Here is a 21,020-nt window from a genome sequence, read left to right as displayed (position 1 = left end):
GGAGATCCAGCTGCTAACACCCAGGGCACATTGGAGGAAACCATTTGAAGTCTGCCTTTACTTGCACTGAAAAATTCATGGATATGTCAGACTGTTCCTCTGTGCTGTCTCGGTAAGCCTTTCACAACACACTGTTCTGAAGGACCACTATTGAAAAGTTTATTTTGGAGTGGAGAGAGAGAGAGTAGAGAGAGGAGGGTGCCAGAGGGGTGAGATTGAGAGAGAATGCATAGTTATCCATCATGATGTTTTAACGCCCTTGTTCTCTTTGATATCTACCAGAGCTGACTTCACTAAGCCCTGTAGATAAATTCCCAAATGTTGCCAGAGCTGAAGTTTCAGAGGCTGACAAGAATAATCCTAGCCCTTTATTCAAAAGAAGAAAACCCAAGATCAGTGAGCCATATAGGGAGTAACCAGAATTTCCACACATTGGACAGACACTGTGGCACAGGGAAAAGTGTAGAAACACACCAGTATATGTGAATAGAGGAAAAGCATGTCAGTATAATGTTGCATGTGCATATCTCTATCCCAGTGAGCAAAACTGGTTGCAATGACATCCAAGCAACCTGGTTTCTGGTTGTAATGACATTACAACCAGCCTGCTGGGATATGACTTTACATACGCATCTGGTGTATGTACTCTAACGTGTGCAATGTGTATGTATGTGTGCACAGACGTGTGTTCATGCCCAGTTCTCTAAAGAGGTGAGGTGACAGGCAGGTGTCAATCACTTCTCCGTGGCGACCAGACCACTCGCCTGCCTCACGCTTGGGGCTCAGGGCTGGTACCCACAGCGGAAATTTCTCACTGGGGCAGCTTCCTGCTGAGGCAACATGGGGTCACAACATGGGGTCAAACATTCTGTTCCCATCTTCCGTCTCACATCTGTGTCACATGCTGAGTTGTCATCCTAACCTTTGGATATTGCTAGAAGTGGTTCCGACTCACATTAGGTTCACATCTACTCAGTCCTGAATGATATCCTGCTGCTGTTTTGCTCTCCCCCTTGCTCTTTGAAATGCTAAATATGTGTAGCCTATAAACAGACAGCAGGCTGTGCTGCTGGGTGTGTGACTGTAGCAGCGTGGAGTTTCTCACTCCCTTTCCTGAGCCCTGACCTTGGCAGGGGATACTCAGAATGATGCTGGGTAATGAGTCTGAAATGTGGCCTACTCCCTCAACCTCACCTGTTTTCCTATAATTACCAAGCAGAGCCTTGTACTGACCTCCACCCTTCCTGTTACAGTGGAGGCCTTACCTTGAGCTCCTCCTCCATGTCTGTTACCCTCTTCTCCAGAGCCTGTTTTTCCTGAGAAGGGTAAATGTTAGAACAGGTCGTTCGGGTCAGAATCAAAATGGATGTTAAGATTTCTACCTTTAAGTTAAGAGTTATTTTTCCCGATTCTCACACATGATAATGAGCCCATAGTGGAATGAACATACAGAAACCAACACACTACAGTAAGATGACATGGAAGAGATCAGAAAAAAAAGAGAGATTATAAGGGCACAAGGCGAGACCCAAATGCAGACACAGGAGGCAGATGGCTGAGCTCCGATATTTATTACAGCAAAAGGGATAGGCAAAAGACAGGTCGGGGACAGGCGATAGTTCACAAACCAAGTCAGAGTCCAAACAGTACCAGGGGATAGGCAGGCTCGAGGTCAGAACAGGCAGAGTGGTCAGGCAGGCGGATTTCGGCACCAGGACAGGCAAGGGACAAGACCAGGAGGGCTAGGAAAAAACAGAGACTGGGAAATATAGGAGCTAGGAGAAACGCTTGTTGACTTGGCAAAACAAGACGAACTGGCACAGAGAGACAGGAAACGCAGCGATAAATACACCGGGGACTAATGGGGAAAACAGGAGACACCTGGAGGTGGGTGGAGAATCACCAAGACAGGTGAAACAAATCAGGGCATGACAGTACCCCCCCCCTCTAGGGACGCCACCTGGTGTCCTACTTGGGCACATACCTGGCTGACCGGGATTTCGGCGGTGAAAGTCGGCGATGAGGGCTGGGTCCAGGATGTCTCTAGCGGGAACCCAGCACCTCTCCTCCAGGCCGTAATCCTCCCAGTCAACCAGGTACTGTAAACCCCTGCCCCGTGGTCGAGCACCCAGGAGACATTTAACCGTGTATGCTGGATGGCCATCGATGACACGGGGGGGAGGGATGGGGGGAGGGATGGGCCTGGAGACAGAATACAAAGGGCTGTGGAGACACGCGCTTAATCCTAGACACATGGAAAGTCGGGTGAATACGGAGGGTACGGGGTAACAAGATGGACAGCAGTGGAACTAAGGACCCTAGAGATGGGAAAGTACCCCATGAAACGGGGGGACAGTTTGCGGGACTCCACCCGAAGGGGCAGGTCCCGAGTGGAAATCCATACACTCTGCGGTAGCGGGGAGCTGGAGGCCGGCGGTGGTCCGCTTGTCGACGATACCTGGAGTTGGTCTTGAGAAGTGCCGCCCGAGCTCTTCTCCAGGTATGTCGACAGCAGCGGACAAACATCTGGTCCGAGGGTACGTTGACCTCCTGCTCTTGTTCTGGGAAGATTGAAGGTTGATAGCACTCAAAAGGGGAGAGTCCCATGGCTGAATAGGGAAGGGTGTTCCAGACATACTCCACCCAGATCAGTTGTTGGCTCCAGGTAGTGGGGTTGGTTGAGACCAGGCATCTTAGGGTGGTTTCTAGGTCCTGGTTAGCTTGCTCCGACTGGCCGTTGGATTGGGGATGGAATCCGGAGGACAGGCTGGCCGATGACCCAATAAGGGTGCAGAACGCCTTCCAGAACTGAGACAAGAACTGAGGACCCTGGTTCGAGACCATGTCCACCGGGAGTCCACGGATCCAGAAGAAGTGCTGCACCATAAGCTGGGCCATCTCCTTGGCAGAGGGTAGTTTGGGGAGAGGGATGGAATGGGCAGCCTTGGAGAACCAGTCCAATACCGTCAGAATGACAGTGTTACCATCAGATGGAGGGAGCCCAGTGACAAAGTCTAGAAAGATATAGGACCAGGGACAATGAGGGACAGGTAGTGGCTGAAGGAGGCCAGAAGGAGCTGCCATGGAGTCTTGTTCTGAGCACACTGTGCATGTGGCAACGAAGGCAGAAATGTCAGGAACCATTGTGGGCCACCAGAAACATTGTCGAACAAAGGCTAGGGTACAACGGGAACCTGGATGACAGGTCAGCCTGGAGGAATGAGCCCATTCCAGGACCATACTGAGTTAGGGACAAACAACCGGTTAGCCGGGCCCCCTTCAGGTCCAGGCTGGGAATGTTGTGCCTTGCGGACCAAGGTTTCAATACCCCAATCCACTGAAGCCGCTAGGCACGATGTAGGGGGAATGATTTCGGAGACCGAGTGTGTGGCAGAGGAACTATAGGCGGGAGAGGGCATCAGGCTTCACATTTTTGGAGCCTGGGAGGTAGGAAATGGTGAAGTTGGATCTGGTGAACAATAAAACCCACCAGGCCTGCCTGGAGTTAAGGCGCTTGGCTGTACGGAGATATTCCAAATTTTTATGGTCGGTCCAAACCAAGAATGGCTGTTCTGCTCCTTCCAGCAAGTGTCTCCACTCTTCCAGCGCCATCTTGACTGGCAGGAGTTCTTGGTTGCCTATGTCGTAGTTCCTCTCTGCAGGATTGAGACGATGGGACAGGAAGGCACAGGGATGGAGCTTCTGGTCCTGGGCAGATTGCTGGGACAGGATGGCCCCCACTCCAACATCAGAAGCATCAACCTCTACCACAAACTGACGGGATGGATCCAGATGGACAAGGATGGGTGCTGTGGTGAACCGATGCTTCAGGTCCACCAGGTCTCTGTCAACCGCTGGAGACCATGTGAACGGTACTTTGGGAGAGGTGAGTGCAGAGAGGGGGGCCGCCAGGATGCTGTAGCCCCGAATGAAATGGCTGTAGCAAACCCCAGGAAACGTAACTGCACCCTGGACATAGGTTGAGGCCACTCTACCACTGCGTTCACTTTTTCAGGATCCATTTGGACATTTCCATCAGCGATGACATATCCCAGAAAGGAGATTGTAGAGTGGTGGAACTCACACTTCTCGGCTTTCACGAACAATTGGTTCTCCAGGAGGCGCTGAAGAACTTGTCTGACATGAAGAACGTGTTCTTGGGCAGACTGGGAAAAAAACAGGATGTCGTCAAGGTAGACGAACATGAAACGGTTTAGCATGTCCCGGAGAACATCGTTTACCAGAGCTTGGAAGACAGCTTGGAAGGCTGTCTGATGAGTCCAAATGACATGACCTGGTACTCATAATGTCCACTGGCTGTGTTAAAGACTGTCTTCCACTCATCTACTTCGAGTATCCAAACCAGGTGGTAGGCATTCCGAAGGTCCAGTTTGGAAAAAAATTTGGTCACCTGGAGAGGTTTGAAGGCCGAGGAGAGGAGTGGTAGGGGGTAACAATTCTTGATCGTTATATCATTCAGTACCCCGGTAATCAATGCACGGACGCAGGGTCTTGTCCTTCTTCTCCACAAAGAAAACCCCCGCGCCGGCAGGAGATGCAGACAGACGGATGCCTCCAGTAGCCAGACAATCCTCAATGTACTCCTCCATGGGCTTGGTCTCAGGGCCGGATAGAAAATATAGACGACCACGAGGTGGTGTGGTGCCTGGGAGGAGATCAATGGCACAATCATAGGATGGTGCGGGGGAAGAGAAGTAGCACGTGCCTTACTGAAGTCCTCCAGGAGGTCATGGTACTCAGTGGGGATGGCAGAGACATCCATGGATTTGCTTACGTCCTGAGGGGGACGTCTCAAGGACGGCTGTGCCGCTTTTAGGCAATGAGAATGACAAAATGGGCTCCAACCCAGGATGGAGCTCGTGGTCCAGTCAATAACAGGACTGTGTTTCTGGAGCCAAGAAAATCACAAAACCACATAAACATGGGAGGAGAGAAAAAAAAAGATGAGGAGGAACTGTATGGTCTCACTTTGGTTTCCTGATACCCGTATATGAACGGGCACAGTGCTACAGGTGACTCTTCCAATAGAGCGGCCGTCCAGTGCCCTTGCATCCATGGTGACAGAGAGAAGTTGAGTGGAAATACTTAATTCAGAAACCATGGTAGCATCCATAAAACTTTCATCGGCCCCAGAGTCAATGAGCACCCAGAGAGACTTAGACTGGTCTCCCCACAGCAGAATCACAAAAAAAGGTGGACAGGTGATGGAAGTTAGGGGACTCCCAGTCTGGCTCATCAGAGTACTTGTACCCACTAAAAAGGGTTTCTTAACCGGGCAAGTGGCTATATAATGTCCCGCCCCTCCACAGTACAGACAACAGTTAGAATGCAAACTACGTGAGTGTTCCCGAACCGATAACCTAGCTCTTCCCAGTTGCATGGGCTCAGGAGTATCCAACTCACCCGTTGCCGATGATTCTCTGGGAACCTCGGGTGTTTTCAGCTCTCCTCAGAAATACCAACTTCGGGGATTTCCGGGTTCCTTTGGAGGGGTACCAGCATCAGCAGATGAACGAGTGTTCTTGAGACCCAACCTCCTCTCACACCGGCGTTCTCGTAGGCGCCAATCAATCCTGATTTGCCAAGGCGATGAGGGAATTGAGGTCCCGTGGTATTTCCCGAGCTGCGAGCTTGTCCTTTATCACCTCCGACAGTCCGTGGAGAAAGCTGTCAAACAGAGCCTCCGGTTTCCAGGAACTCTCGGCGGCCAATGTGCAAAAATCTACTGCGTAGTCTGCCACATTACGGGAGTTCTGATGAACCTGCAGTAGTTTGAGCCGCCTCCCTCCCAGGCACTGGAGAATCGAAAACCTTCCTCACTTCTGCCATGAATTCCTCCGAACTATGGCACACAGCGGATTGCTGCTCCCACACAGCCGTTGCCCAGGAGAGCGCCCTTCCAGACATTAGTGCGATTAAATACACTATCTTCGATCAGCCCGACGGGAACGAAGAGGGCTGGAGTTCAAAAAATGAGGGAGCACTGGGAAAGGAACGCCCGGCAGGTACCAGGATCGCCTGCATAACGCTCCGGAGGAGGTAAGCAGGGTTCCCAAGGAGCCGGGGTAGGTTGAAAAAATCCACTAGTAGTAGAAAGGTTACTGGGTGGTTGGGAGGTCTCAGAGGTGGCGGGCTGCCTATGAGCTAACTCACTGATTTGCTCCATAATAGCCTTGAACCCTTGGTTGTGGCGTTCCGTCAGGGAACGAAGCCCTTCCAGAAGGTCCAGCAGTAGCTCCTCATGCCTCCCAATGGTGGCTCCCAGCAGGGAGACAGCTTGGCGGAGATGGTCCAAGTCTGCTGGGTCTGTCATGGCCAGTTTGTACTATAAGGGCACAAGGTGAGACCCAAATGCAGACACAGGAGGCAGATGGTTGAGTTCCAATATTTATTACACCAAAAGGGGTAGGCAAAAGACAGGTCGGGACAGGCGAGAGTTCACAAACCAGGTCAGAGTCCAAACAGTACCAGGGGATAGGCAGGCTTGAGGTCAGGACAGACAGAGTGGTCACACAGGCGGAGTTGGGCTCAGGACAGGCAAGGGTCAAAATCAAGAGGGCTAGGAAAAAACAGAGACTGGTAAAAATAGGAGCTAGGAGAAACATTGGTTGACTTGGCAAAACAAGACGAACTGGCACAGAGAGACAGGAAACACAGGGATAAATACACCGGGGACTAATGGGGAAAACAGGAGACACCTGGAGGTGGGTGGAGACAATCACCAAGACAGGTGAAATAGATCAGGGCGTGACAGAGATAAGAAAAAAAGAGGAGAGTGAAAGAAAATGTTGATGTCAAGCTGTCAGGGTTGAAAGAGAATTGGAGTGGTGAAATCAAATAGATGAGACAGATGACTTTGTGAAAAAAAAGAAAAAGAAGCCCTCAAGATTTTAGAATAAGTGATAAATACCCTTTTTTCTGATTCAAGTACAGTGGATCTTTCAGATATTCTGTCCTGTTTCTGTAAGACAGAGTGGCACTGTTATCATAAAGGGTAAAAAAATATGCAGTGGGTTGATTTAAAAAGAGATAAAACTGAATTTTAAATACAGTATGTTTGAAAACTTTGTAGGGGGTACACTGGTTCATTCTCTAATCATCTTGCAGTTGCTTTGAACAATGTATTGCTAAAATGCAATATGCATGTTGTTGAGACGTGTGAACTAGACTGAACTTAATTAAGATAGTCTACAGATGGCTATACAGGACAGTGTCAGTGTTGTGTGCAGTATTACTGTACCTGGTTGACTTTGTCCAGCTGGGAGCGGATCTTGGTCAGCTCGTGTTTGCTGTCATCCAGCCGGGACTTGAGCTTGTCATTCTCTGCCAAGGCGTCTTCATACATCTGAAAGAGGACAAACCAAAGCGTTAATGCTTATGCCACTAGAAGATACCTTATCATATGAAAACATTTGTCCTATGATAGTCCAGGTGAATCAAAACTGTCATCAAGGCAAAGGGTGGATACCTTGAAGAATCTCAAATATAAAATATATTTTGATTTGTTTAACACTTTTTTGGCTACTACATGATTCCATATGTGTTAGTTCATAGTTTTGATGTCTACAATGTAGAAAAATACTAAACAATTTAGAAAAAGCCTTGAATGAGTAGGTGTCTCCACACTTTTGACTGGTACTCTATGTTTTTTTGTGTTTTTTTTACCAGTTAGTCTTGTTAAGATTAAAAAAATACATTTTTCAAGAGCGAACTTCTGCTTCCCTTCTGGGTTCTACAGTAGGCCTACCTTCTTGTAGTCCCTGGGGCTGGTGTCGTCCTCCTGCTTGTTCAATGCTGCCAGTCTGGTCTCCCTCCGTGTGTAGGAGCTGGTTCTGCCCAGTGGTTCAGCCTTGCTGTCCGCGCCACCCGAGTCCAACCTGGGAAGAAGACGGAAGCACACCTCCTTGAGTGGGTGGTTTACAACATCCAGCAACACAGCTGACATTGCAACAGTGTTGAAACACTGACATACATGAAAAAGACACTGTTGAAACATTGACATAGAGATATATATTTGGAGTGCTGTACGTACAGTACCAGTCAAAAGTCTGGACACAGCTACTCATTCAAGGGGTTTTCTTTATTTTTTTTACTGTTTTCTACATTGTAGAATAATAAGGAAGACATCAAAACTATGGAATCATGTAGTAACCAAAAGTGTTAAACAACTCAAAATATATTTTAGATTTGAGATTCTTCAAAGTAGCCAGGCTTTGCCTTGACGACAGCTTTGCACACTATTGGCATTCTCTCAACCAGCTTTATGAGGTAGTCACATGGAATGCATTTCAATTAACAGGTGTGCCTTGTCAAAAGTTAAATTGTGGAATTTCTTTCTTTCTTTATCCATTTGAGCCAATCAGTTGTGTTGTGACAAGGTAGGGTTGGTATACAGAAGACAGCCCTATTTGGTAAAAGACCAAGTCCATATTATGGCAGGAACAGCTCAAATAAGCAAAGAGAAATGACAGTCCACCATTACTTTAAGACATGAAGGTCAGTCAATACAAAACATTTCAAGAACTTTAAAATGTTTCTTAAAGTGCAGTCGCAAAAACCAAGCGCTATGATGAAACTGGCTCTCATGAGGACCGCCACAGGAAATAAAGACCCAGAGTTACCTCTGCTGCAGAGGACAAGTTCATTAGAGTTACCAGCCTCAGAAATTGCAGCCCAAATAAATGCTTCACAGAGTTCAAGTAACAGACACATGTCAACATCAACTGTTCAGAGGAGACTGCATGAATCGGGCCTTCATGGTCAAATTGCTGCAAAGAAACCACTACTAAAGGAGACCAATAATAAGAAGAGACTTGCTTGGGCCAAGAAACATGAGTAATGTACATTAGACCGGTGCAAATCTGTCCTTTGGTCTGATGAGTCCAAATTTGAGATTTTGGGTTCAAACCCTGTGTCTTTGTGAGATGTAGAGTAGGTGAATGGATGATCTCGGCATGTGTATTTTCCACCATAAAGCATGGAGGAGGAAGTGTTATGGTGTGATGGTGCTTTGCTGGTGACACTGTCGCTGATTTATTTAGAATTCAAGGCACACTTATCCAGCATGGCTAACACAGCATTCTGTAGCGATACACCATCCCATCTGATTTGCGCTTAGTAGGACTATCATTTGTTTTTCAATAGGACAATGACACAACACACCTCCAGGCTGTGTAAGGGCTATTTGACCAAGAAGGAGAGTGATGGAGTGCTGCATCAGATGACCTGGCCTCCACAATCACCCGACCTCAACCCAGTTGAGATGGTTTGGAATGAGTTGGACCACATAGTGAAGGTAAAGCAGCCAACAAGTGCTCAGCATATGTGGGAACTCCTTCAAGACTGTTGGAAAAGCATTCCAGGTGAAGCTGGTTGAGAGGATGCCAAGAGTGTGCAAAGCCATAAAGGCAAAGGGTGGCTACTTTGAAGAATCTAAAATCTAAAATATACACTGCTAAAAAAAATAAAGGGAACACTTAAACAACACATCCTAGATCTGAATGAAATAAATAATCTTATTAAATACTTTTTTCTTTACATAGTTGAATGTGCTGACAACAAAATCACACAAAAATAATCAGTGGAAATCCAATTCATCAACCCATGGAGGTCTGGATTTGGAGTCACACTCAAAATTAAAGTGGAAAACCACACTACAGGCTGATCCAACTTTGATGTAATGTCCTTAAAACAAGTCAAAATGAGGCTCAGTAGTGTGTGTGGCCTCCACGTGCCTGTATGACCTCCCTACAATGCCTGGGCATGCTCCTGATGAGGTGGCGGATGGTCTCCTGAGGGATCTCCTCCCAGACCTGGACTAAAGCATCCGCCAACTCCTGGACAGTCTGTGGTGCAACGTGGCGTTGGTGGATGGAGCGAGACATGATGTCCCAGATGTGCTCAATTGGATTCAGGTCTGGGGAACGGGCGGGCCAGTCCATAGCATCAATGCCTTCCTCTTGCAGGAACTGCTGACACACTCCAGCCACATGAGGTCTAGCATTGTCTTGCATTAGGAGGAACCCAGGGCCAACCGCATCAGCATATGGTCTCACAAGGGGTCTGAGGATCTCATCTCGGTACCTAATGGCAGTCAGTCTACCTCTGGCGAGCACATGGAGGGCTGTGCGGCCCCCCAAAGAAATGCCACCCCACACCATGACTGACCCACCGCCAAACCGGTCATGCTGGAGGATGTTGCAGGCAGCAGAACGTTCTCCACGGCGTCTCCAGACTCTGTCACGTCTGTCACGTGCTCAGTGTGAACCTGCTTTCATCTGTGAAGAGCACAGGGCGCCAATGGCGAATTTGCCAATCTTGGTTTTCTCTGGCAAATGCCAAACGTCCTGCACGGTGTTGGGCTGTAAGCACAACCCCCACCTGTGGACGTCGGGCCCTCATACCACCCTCATGGAGTCTGTTTCTGACCGTTTGAGCAGACACATGCACATTTGTGGCCTGCTGGAGGTCATTTTGCAGGGCTCTGGCAGTGCTCCTCCTGCTCCTCCTTGCACAAAGGCGGAGGTAGCGGTCCTGCTGCTGGGTTGTTGCCCTCCTACGGCCTCCTCCACATCTCCTGATGTACTGGCCTGTCTCCTGGTAGTGCCTCCATGCTCTGGACACTACGCTGACAGACACAGCAAATCTTCTTGCCACATTGATGTGCCATCCTGGATGAGCTGCACTACCTGAGCCACTTGTGTGGGTTGTAAACTCCTTCTCATGCTACCACTAGAGTGAAAGCACCGCCAGCATTCAAAAGTGACCAAAACATCAGCCAGGAAGCATAGGAACTGAGAAGTGGTCTGTGGTCTCCACCTGCAGAACCACTCCTTTATTGGGGGTGTCTTGCTTATTGCCTATAATTTCCACCTGTTGTCTATTCCATTTGCACAACAGCATGTGAAATTTATTGTCAATCAGTGTTGCTTCCTAAGTGGACAGTTTGATTTCACAGAAGTGTGATTGACTTGGAATTACATTGTGTTGTTTAAGTGTTCCCTTTATTTTTTTGAGCAGTATATTTTGATTAACACTTTTTTGGTTACTACATGATTCGATATGTGTTATTTCATAGTTTTGATGTCTTCACTATTATTCTACAATGTAGAAAATAGTAAAAATAAAGAAAAACCCTTGAAGGAGTAGATATGTCCAAACTTTTGACTGGTTCTGCATATCTCATGAGCTAAAAAAAAATAATTGCTATCGGATTTAGAAGAACGCAAGAGAAGGAATATCTAAATCTGTACATACCTTGATGCCCTGTCATGCTGAAAATGAACAGAGAAAAGTGAAGTCAGAAACGTAATCACAAACCGCTTTTACTGTATGAAATCAATCTGAGACATTTCCATTGTATGAAGTATCAACCAGAGACTAAAATATTTTCCATTAGAACACCATGCAAAGAAAAAGAGAACCTTTGTAACATCCAAGCCACATTGTGTTCGGATGCCTTGTGTCCCAAAGGACAGGGATTGCATAGGCCTACACAAGTGATCTGCTTGTGACATATCATTCACCGGGACCCTGCATGCTCTTCTCTCCTGCTCTGGCACATAGGTCATCCTTCTCCGGTAAGCCCTGTTAATCTTTTAGTAAGTGTTTGCCTTGCAGATGCCTGCAGCGCAGAGTTGACATCATGTCGCTAAAGGTTCCAGTTTACTGGGTGAGAGACTCCAAGTGATGACCTCAGGGTACAGCATGCTGCTGATATCATGGCTGTGTCTCAAATAGCACCCTATTCCCTATTTAGTGCACTGCTTTTGACCAGAGCTCTATGGGGATGTAGGGAATAGGATACCATTTGGGACACATACTGGCTTGGCATGATCTGGTCCTGACTATATGACTGCATGGCTGCCCAGGCCTGACCGGAGGTGTTTACTGCCTTTCAGTTGGGTAAATTGTGTACGGATATTAGCCATTTACTTGAATAAAGTGTAAAGTCTAGAATATGTCCGGTCCAACATGTTTATCTTCAGTCTCCATCTGTGCTCTCTGTACTTAGTGAGGAAGGCATCAAATATGGCTGTCTGCACTCAATAATGACTAGGCCTATCAACACTATGTTCAAATGAAATCAAATCTTATTGCTCACGTACAGTTAGTAGGTGTTGTTGCAGGTGCAATGAAATGCTTATGTTCCAAGTTCCTATCAATCAATACAGTAAATGTCAAACAAGCACCTAATACATATATATTTTTATATACAGTTGAAGTCGGAAGTTTACATACACTTATGTTGGAGTCATTAAAATGTGTTTTTCAACCACTCCATAAATGTCTTGTTAACCAACTATAGTTTTGGCAAGTCGGTTAGGACATCTACTTTGTGCATGACACAAGTCATTTTTCCAACAATTGCTTACAGACAGATTATTTCACTTATAATTCACTGTATCACAATTCCAGTGGGTCAGAAGTTTACATACACTAAGTTGACTGTGCATTTAAACAGCTTGGAAAATTCCAGAAAATTATATCATGGCTTTAGAAGCTTCTGATAGGCTAATTGACATCATTTGAGTCAATTGGAGGTGTACCTGTGGATGTATTTCAATGCCTACCTTCAAACTCAGTGCCTCTTTGCTTGACATCATGGGAAAATAAAAATAAATCAGCAAAGCCCTCAGAAAAACATTGTAGACCTCCACAAGTCTGGTTCATCCTTGGGAGCAATTTCCAAACGCCTGAAGGTAACATGTTCATCTGTACAAACAATAGTACGCAAGTATAAACACCATGGGACCACGCAGCCATCATACCGCTCAGGAAGAAGACGCGTTCTGTCTCCTAGAGATGAACGTACTTTGGTGCGTAAAGTGCAAATCAATCTCAGAACAACAGCAAAGGACCTTGTGAAGATGCTGGAGGAAACAGGTACAAAAGTATCTATATCCACAGTAAAACGAGTCCTATATCGACATAACCTGAATGGCCGCTCAGCAAGGAAGAAGCCACTGCTCCAAAACCGCCATAAAAAAGCCAGACTACTGTTTGCAACCGCACATGGGGACAAAGATCGTACTTTTTGGAGAAATGTCCTCTGGTCTGATGAAACAAAATTAGAACTGTTTGGCCATAATGGCCATCGTTATGTTTGGAGGAAAAAGGGAGAGGCTTGCAAGCTGAAGAACACCATCCCAACCGTGAAGCACGGTGGTGGCAGCATCAAGTTGTGGGGGTGCTTTGCTGCAGGAGGGGCTGGGGCACTTCACAAAATAGATGGCATCACGGGGAAGGAAAATGATGTGGATATATGGAAGCAACATCTCAAGACATCAGTCAGGAAGTTAAAGCTTGGTCGCAAATGGGTCTTCCAAATGGACAATGACCTCAAGCATACTTCCAAATTTGTGGCAAAATGGCTTATCGACAACAAAGTCAAGGTATTGGAGTTGCCATCACAAAGACCTGACCTGAATCCTATAGAAAATGTGTGGGCAGAACTGAAAAAGCATGTGCGAGCAAGGAGGCCAACAAACCTGACTCAGTTACACCAACTCTGTCAGGAGGAATGGGCCAAAATTCACTCAACTTATTGTGGGAAGCTTGTGGAAGGCTACTCGAAACGTTTGACCCAAGTTAAACAATTGAAAGGCAATGCTACCAAATACTAATTGAGTGTATGTAAACTTCTGACCCACTGGGAATGTGATGATAGAAATCAAATCTGAAATAAATCATTCTCTCTACTATAATTCTGACATTTCACATTCTTAAAATAAAGTGGTGATCCTAACTGACCTAAAACAGGAAATTTTTTACTAGGATTAAGTGTCAGGAATTGTGCAAAACTGAGTTTAAATGTATTTGGCTAAGGTGTATGTAAACCTCCGACTTCAACTGTATATAAATAGTATGTCAAAATGTTTAAAGTGACCAGTGTTCATGACTATGTACACAGTATGGCAGCAGTCCATAAGGTGCAGGGTAGAGTACCTGATTTTAGCCGGCTAGTGACAGTGACTAAGGGGCAGAGTAGGGTAGGGTGCTGGGCTGAGAGCCGATATACATGACCCATGGTTGCTGATCCTTGATAAGTGCACATTATGGCATGACACGATACAGAGAACATTTTGAAATTGTGAAAAAGAGAGAGCGATAAAAAGAGAGAGGAGTCAAAAGAGGGAGAGACAGGACAGAGTGTGATATCCTTGTAATGTCTGTCCAGATCTCATGGTCTCTTGCATTCTTTGAGATTTGGAGCTGTTCTCCTGCCTGGGAAAGAGAGCCCTTTAAACACTTACAAAGAGATCAGCTTATTCCCTGGATCTATACTTTGTGGAAACACTCTGGATGACACTCTGGTCTGTCAGTGTTGGGGAAGCTACTCTGAAAATATAGTTTACCAAGCTACCAATTACTTCACACTGGAAGAAGTTGAGCTATAAAGCTACAGAGAAGTGTAGTTTAGAAAGCTAAAGCTACTTTGAAAAAGTAGTTGATTACATCAAAACTAACTGGTGAAATGTATCATATCTAAATCTGAAACCTTGTTTAATAAGTGCATTGCAGTTCACCACTCAAATACTGCAGATTCCTTTTGTATGGATAGCTGCATGTGATAATGCACTGTTGTTTAGTTTAGTTTATCAGGATCCCCATTAGCTATTGCACATGTACCAGCTACTCTTCCTGGGGTCCACAGAAAAACAAAATACATTACAGAGTACAGAACAGTTATAGACAAGAACAAAATAAGACATTACATACTAAATTAAATAAGAGTTATATATTGTCGAGACAACAAAAATACTATTTACACAATATTCATTTATACATATTAATGTTATTTTACACAGTACAGTTAATGAGATCTCTAGAAAGACAACAGGCTCTGTTATACAATATGTTTTTAAAAAGTTACAGTTTGCTGTGAGTCTATGCAGGACAAACCCATGAGCAGAAGCAGACCTAAGTGCCTGGTCTTTATTTGGAGGCTCATACACTGTAACATCCACATGGAGGGGAGGTAAATTCAAGGCGCACCATGAGAGAGAGTCGTCTCCTCTGTGAATGTTTATACAGCACTGCCAAAGCTGCCTGGCCTTATGTGGTCATGTCTTCGACTCCATCCAGCCTCATCTCCATCCAGGGACAGAGGGACCCCAGTGACCTCTGATGAAGAAGGGCCAAGGATGAGAGGGCCAGGATGACTGCTCTGATGAACTGTACAGGATAAAACACTAACACTGGGTGATCTCATGTCTTTGACAATCTATCTACAGTTTCACTGACAGGCAGCTCACTTGAGTCTCACTTGAGGCTCCAATTAGTATCCAAACAGGCATATTTTCTCACTTTTGAAACCTTTCTCAGTTGCGTTATACCTAAGACCTACTGTATAAGACTTATGAAACCTATCAGCTCATTATGTAACTGCTGGAATAAGTTTAAGGGTACTTAACAGTGCTAATTTGTACTGAACTAATAGTAAAGGAATTTGGGCTTTGAGAAACAAGTCTCCATAAATATTCTTACACTGTGAATAATGGCACTAGTCATTTCCAGGTACCTCCTGGAGCTGGCATGGAGATAGCAGGGGTACCCAAACCAGGACCACAGTTTGGGAACCACTAATCTAGGTCATGCAGAAACATCCATTGTGACATTTCTAAATCTCCTTCCATTTTAGCTCCATTAGCCTTATAGTTTGCGGGGCAGAGGCTCGGGGATCAGACATGTGGGACCTATTTCACAGATTAATGAATTACAGAGATGAATTTCCCCAATGTTTTTTTTCCAGAGCTAATCAAAAATTCTTGCCAAGTTAATTTATTTCTAATTCTTTTACAATGTGTATGCATCCTGAAACATTGTAAATGAACATAGTCAAACAGTGATGTGGGCTTTGATCTCACCTAAAAACATCTGGGTTCCTTAGCATTGGGCCAAAGCGCTGCAAGACTTTGTAGTGGGGCCGAGTGGCTATGGAAATGGGCAGTAGGAGTGCCTCAGGATGCAGTGAGTTTAGGGATGCAACCTACACTGTGTTCTGAGTTATCTAGCAGAACCTTATAGAGTAACAAAGAGATATATGATGGGACCCTGATGGCACTGCGCCTGGTCAAAGTTCTCTCTCTCTATTTATATAAAAAGAATCAGAATCTGCATGGGACTCCATAAGCCATGTAAGGCCTAACAGATGCCTGGGGAGACATTCCAACAGGATAGAAATAACAACACAACCTTAGATTGATGAACTGCACTGTGGGTTCTCTGTAAACACACAGCCAATGGGTTTACAACTCGTCACAACCAACCAGCACACAGAGGGTCTGCTGCTGTACAGTACACATGCTGGGGGTTGACTGGGCTGCTGTGGAGGGTCACTCCTTAGTACACTCCCTACAGTCCCTTCAGAAAGTATTCACTTTTTCCACATTTTGTATTGTTACAAAGTGGGATTAAATAAACAATGATATATATATATTTTAAACAATACATAACATACACATACAAATGACACCATACAAACACACACAAACATCAATGACATCACCCTACCCAGACCCACCTACTCACACCCCCATCTCCAGCGCCCGCATCACTCTCTGCCACATGGCCTCAAACTGCACCACTATGTTTCTCTCACTGCACCCTCATATGCCATGTCTTTTAATATGCAGACTGATTAAAAGTAAATGTACGTTGTAATTCTTCTCACAGACAACTTTCTAACTCTGCCCATAGTTTTTGGACTTTAAAACATTCCCTGAAGGCATAGATTATTGAGTCATTGTTAGTTTTACACTTAAGACATGACTGTGCTGTAAAATTTGTGAATGTTGTCCTTTGTATAATAAATTCTAGATATTAGTTTATACTGGATTAAGGGCTGAGGAGCGCCGCTGGAGGCTCAGGGCTGAGGAGCGTCACTGGAGGCTCAGGGCTGGTGCGGGGAGCAGGAACAGGACTTACTGGACTGGGCAGGCGCACTAGAGGCCTGGTGCGTGGGGCTGGCTTTGGAGGCGCCAGACTAGTAACACGCACCTCAGGGCTAGTGCGGGGAGCAGGAACAGGGTAAACTGGACCGAGGAGATGCACTGGTGGCCAGATGCTCTGCGCCGGCGCACTTCTCCCTGGCTGCCGGCCAACTCTCGCCCGGCAACGCTGCGGAGCCTTTATTGACCGCACCGGACTGTGCACGCGTATGGGCGCCACAGTGCGTATCTCCGCATAACAAGGTGCTTGCTTGATCCGTCGCTCCCCATAATAAGCATGGGGAGTTGGCTCAGTTCTCCATCCTGACTCTGCCCAACTCCCCGTGGGCACCCCCCCCCCCCAAAATTATTTTGGGGGTGCCTCTCGGCCTCATGTAGCTCCCTTAATTTCCTCTCCCAGAAATGTCGTTCTGCCTCCCACGTCCATCCTTCTCCTCGGTGCTCCAATCCCTGCTGCTTGGTCCTTGTTTGGTGGGAGGTTCTGTCATAGGCGTCGTAAGGATTGGACCAAGGCGCAGCGGGTAGTGCTCATCTTCTTAATTTATTTAAAGAAAACACTTAAACAAAATAAACAAAATGACGAAAACAGTTCCGTAAGGCCACACAGGCTATACAGGAAAACAACCACCCACAAAACACAAGTGAAACAAACCCCAACTAAATATGGCCTCCAATTAGAGGCAACGACAACCAGCCCTATCTAATTGGAGGTCCTACCAAAACCCCAACATAGAAATAGAAAACTAGATCTAAACATAGAAATAGAAAACATAGAACCTAAACCAAAAACACTGAAACACACAAAACAAACACCCCCTGCCTCGCCCAGACCAAAATACAATGACAAATAACCCCTTTAACTGGTCAGGACGTGACACTGAGTCTTTCTGGGTAAGTCTCTAAGAGCTTTGGACACCTGGATTGTACAATATTTGCCCATTATTCTTAAAAAATGTCTTCAAGCTCTGTCAAATTGGTTGTTAGACAGACATTTTCAAGTCTTGCCATAGATTTTGCCACTCAGGAACATTCAATGTTGTCTTGGTAAGAAACTCCAGCGTATATTTGGCCTTGTGTTTTAGGTAATTGTCCTGCTGAAAGGTTAATTTGTCTTCCAGTGTCTGTTGGAAAGCAAAGTGAACCAAGTTTTCCTCTAGGATTTTGCCTCTGCTTAGCTCTAGTCCTTGCCGATGTTCAAGTATACCCATAACATGATGCAGCTACCACCATGCTTGAAAATATGAATGGTTGTTCTCAGTGATGTGTTGTGTTTGCCCCAAACATAAGGCTTTGTACTTCTACCGTGCTTCTACATCTGCATTGCTTGCTGTTTGGGGTTTTAGGCTGGGTTTCTGTATAGCATTTTGTGACATCTGCTGATGTAAAAATGGCTTTCTAAATACATTTGATTGATTGAAATGTGATTGTATTCAGGACATAAAGTTAATTTCTTTGCCACATTGTTTGTAGTACTCTAGTGCCTTATTGCAAAAAGGATGTTTGTTTTGAATATTTAATTTTGTATTTTTCTCTGTCATTTATGTTAGTATTGTGGAGTAATTACAATGTTGTTGATCCATCCTCAGTTATCTCCTATCACAGCCATTAAACTCCGCAACTGTTTTAAAGTCACCATTGGCCTCATGGTGAAATCCCTGAGCGGTTTCCTTCCTCTCCGGCAACTGAGTTAGGAAGGGTGCCTGTATATTTGTAGTGACTGGGTTTTTGATAGACCATCCAAAGTGTAATTAATAACTGCACCATGTTCAAAGGGATATTTTATGTCTGCTTTTTAAAAAATCCATCTACCAATAGGTGCCCTTCTTTGAAAATAACTGGAAAACGTCCCTGGTCTTTGTGGTTGAATATGTGCTTGAAATTCACCACTCGACTGACGTACCTTACAGATAATTGTATGTGTGGGGTACAGAGATGGGGTAGTCATTTAAAAATCACGTTAAAAAACTATTAGTGCACACAGAGTGAGTCCATGCATCTTATTATTTTACTTGTTAAGGACATTTTTACTCCTGGACTTATTTAAGCTTGCCATAACAAAATGGTTTAATTCTTATTGACCCAAGACACTTCGGGTTTTTTTTTTAAATGTTATTTTGTAATTATTTCTAAAAACATAATTCGACTTTGACATTATGGGATATTGTGTGTAGATCAGTGACACAAAATCTAAATGTAATCAATTTAAAACTCAGGCTGTAACACAACAAAATGTGGAAAAGTCAAGGTGTGTGAATACTTTCTGAAGGAAATTAATATAAACACTCACCAGTTACCATCACTCCCTCCTACACACTATCTATGCTTTATAATCAGCTCCCGCCCTGTCTCAGCCCTGATGCAAAGCCTATCAGAGCGAGGCTGTGCTTAATGTTATTGCTCTGCAAAGTGTTTCATTTCTTGAAAGACTGCTTTAATGGTCAGCCCCCTCCTCTCTCTTCTTCTCACCTCTTATCCCCTAGGCTGGCTGCCTGGACTCTTGCCCGTTCACCCGCCTGGAAAATATGAGTGAGTTCCACCCTACCGGAATGACCATAGGCTACTGTACTGTACACATAACCATAAAAGCCTATGTTGCTTTTCACTGCAGATCTCTCCTGTTTCTGGCCATAATTTAGGAAATTACTGATAAGAGTAAACAACTAAAGTACCTCCCCATTTTGGCTTATTATTCTAACTTGGAAGACTTTTCCTCATCTAAGTACTGAGAGGCGTCAGGACTTCTGGCCAAATTTCTGCTCTTGTCCAAAGTTTGACATTAAGCATTTCCTCTGAGGAGGCAGATGTGTTTGCTTGTTTACAATCAAGGACTATAGCTTAATGTCTGCTGCTTTGCTGCACACAACAAAACATCTCCCTTGGCAGAGAGAAATGCACCAGGTTTTCATCATAAACAACGAAGAGAGTACTAAACATATCACACCATGCCACTTCCAGTTGATTTTTTGTGTGCACTTTTTTCTCCCAGGAAAATATTGCAAATATGTCTTCTTTCTGTGCTGACATCATGGAAACTTCATGCCTGAGCTCCAGAGCTTTGGAATTCTCCTGGCAGTATTGGGAGACCGTGACACTGTTAGTACTGTGGTAGTGGAGGGCCATGATACTCTACTGTGAGTACTGTGGTAGTGGAGGGTCATGATACTATACTGTGAGTACTGTGGTAGTGGAGGGCCATGATACTATACTGTAGGTACTGTGGTAGTGGAGGGCCATGATACTATACTGCAGGTACTGTGGTAGTGGAGGGCCATGATACTCTACTGTTAGTACTGTGGTAGTGGAGGGTCATGATACTCTACTGTTAGTACTGTGGTAGTGGAGGGCCATGATACTCTACTGTTAGTACTGTGGTAGTGGAGGGCCATAATACTATACTGTTAGTACTGTGGTAGTGGAGGGCCATGATACTCTACTGTTAGTACTGTGGTAGTGGAGGGCCATGATACTATACTGTTAGTACTGTGGTAGTGGAGGGTCATGATACTATACTGTCAGTACTGTGGTAGTGGAGGGCCATAATACTATACTGTCAGTACTGTGGTAGTGGAGGGCCATGATACTATACTGTTAGTACTGTGGTAGTGAAGGGCCATGATACTATACTGTTAGTACTGTGGTAGTGGAGGGGCATGATACTATACTGTTAGTTCTGTGGTAGTGGAGGGCCATGATACTATACTGTTAGTACTGTGGTAGTGGAGGGCCATGATACTATACTGTTAGTACTGTGGTAGTGGAGGGTCATGATACTATACTGTCAGTACTGTGGTAGTGGAGGGCCATAATACTATACTGTCAGTACTGTGGTAGTGGAGGGCCATGATACTATACTGTCAGTACTGTGGTAGTGGAGGGGCATGATACTCTACTGTTAGTACTGTGGTAGTGGAGGGCCATGATACTATACTGTTAGTATTGTGGTAGTGGAGGGTCATGATACTATACTGTCAGTACTGTGGTAGTGGAGGGCCATGATACTATACTGTAGGTAAACGTCAATCATATCAGTTAATAAGACACTGTGAA

The 21,020-nt window shown here is 45.3% G+C and overlaps 1 protein-coding gene across 4 annotated transcripts in view; it reads right to left on the bottom strand.

Moving 5' to 3' along the window:
- Positions 1-21,020, bottom strand: part of ppp1r12b (protein phosphatase 1, regulatory subunit 12B) — a 44,576-nt gene that overhangs the window by 3,308 nt on the left and 20,248 nt on the right. For 2 of the 4 annotated variants that reach the window (XM_014136418.3, XM_014136422.3), the window contains 5 exons: positions 11,278-11,294; positions 7,769-7,898; positions 7,262-7,366; positions 6,932-6,982; positions 1,266-1,316 (listed from right to left, as the gene is read on the bottom strand). In XM_014136418.3, the coding sequence (XP_013991893.1) occupies positions 1,266-1,316; positions 6,932-6,982; positions 7,262-7,366; positions 7,769-7,898; positions 11,278-11,294 (354 nt within the window). Of the gene's footprint in view, positions 1-764; positions 831-1,265; positions 1,317-6,931; positions 6,983-7,261; positions 7,367-7,768; positions 7,899-11,277; positions 11,295-21,020 lie in introns of all 4 variants that reach the window. The other 2 variants (XM_014136419.3, XM_014136420.3) reach the window with 2 other exon arrangements.

The sequence above is a fragment of the Salmo salar genome, chromosome 13 (assembly GCF_965601325.2).
Source record: "Salmo salar chromosome 13, fSalSal1, whole genome shotgun sequence".
Classification (NCBI taxonomy): domain Eukaryota; kingdom Metazoa; phylum Chordata; class Actinopteri; order Salmoniformes; family Salmonidae; genus Salmo; species Salmo salar.
This window is presented reverse-complemented; position numbering and strand designations above follow the sequence as displayed.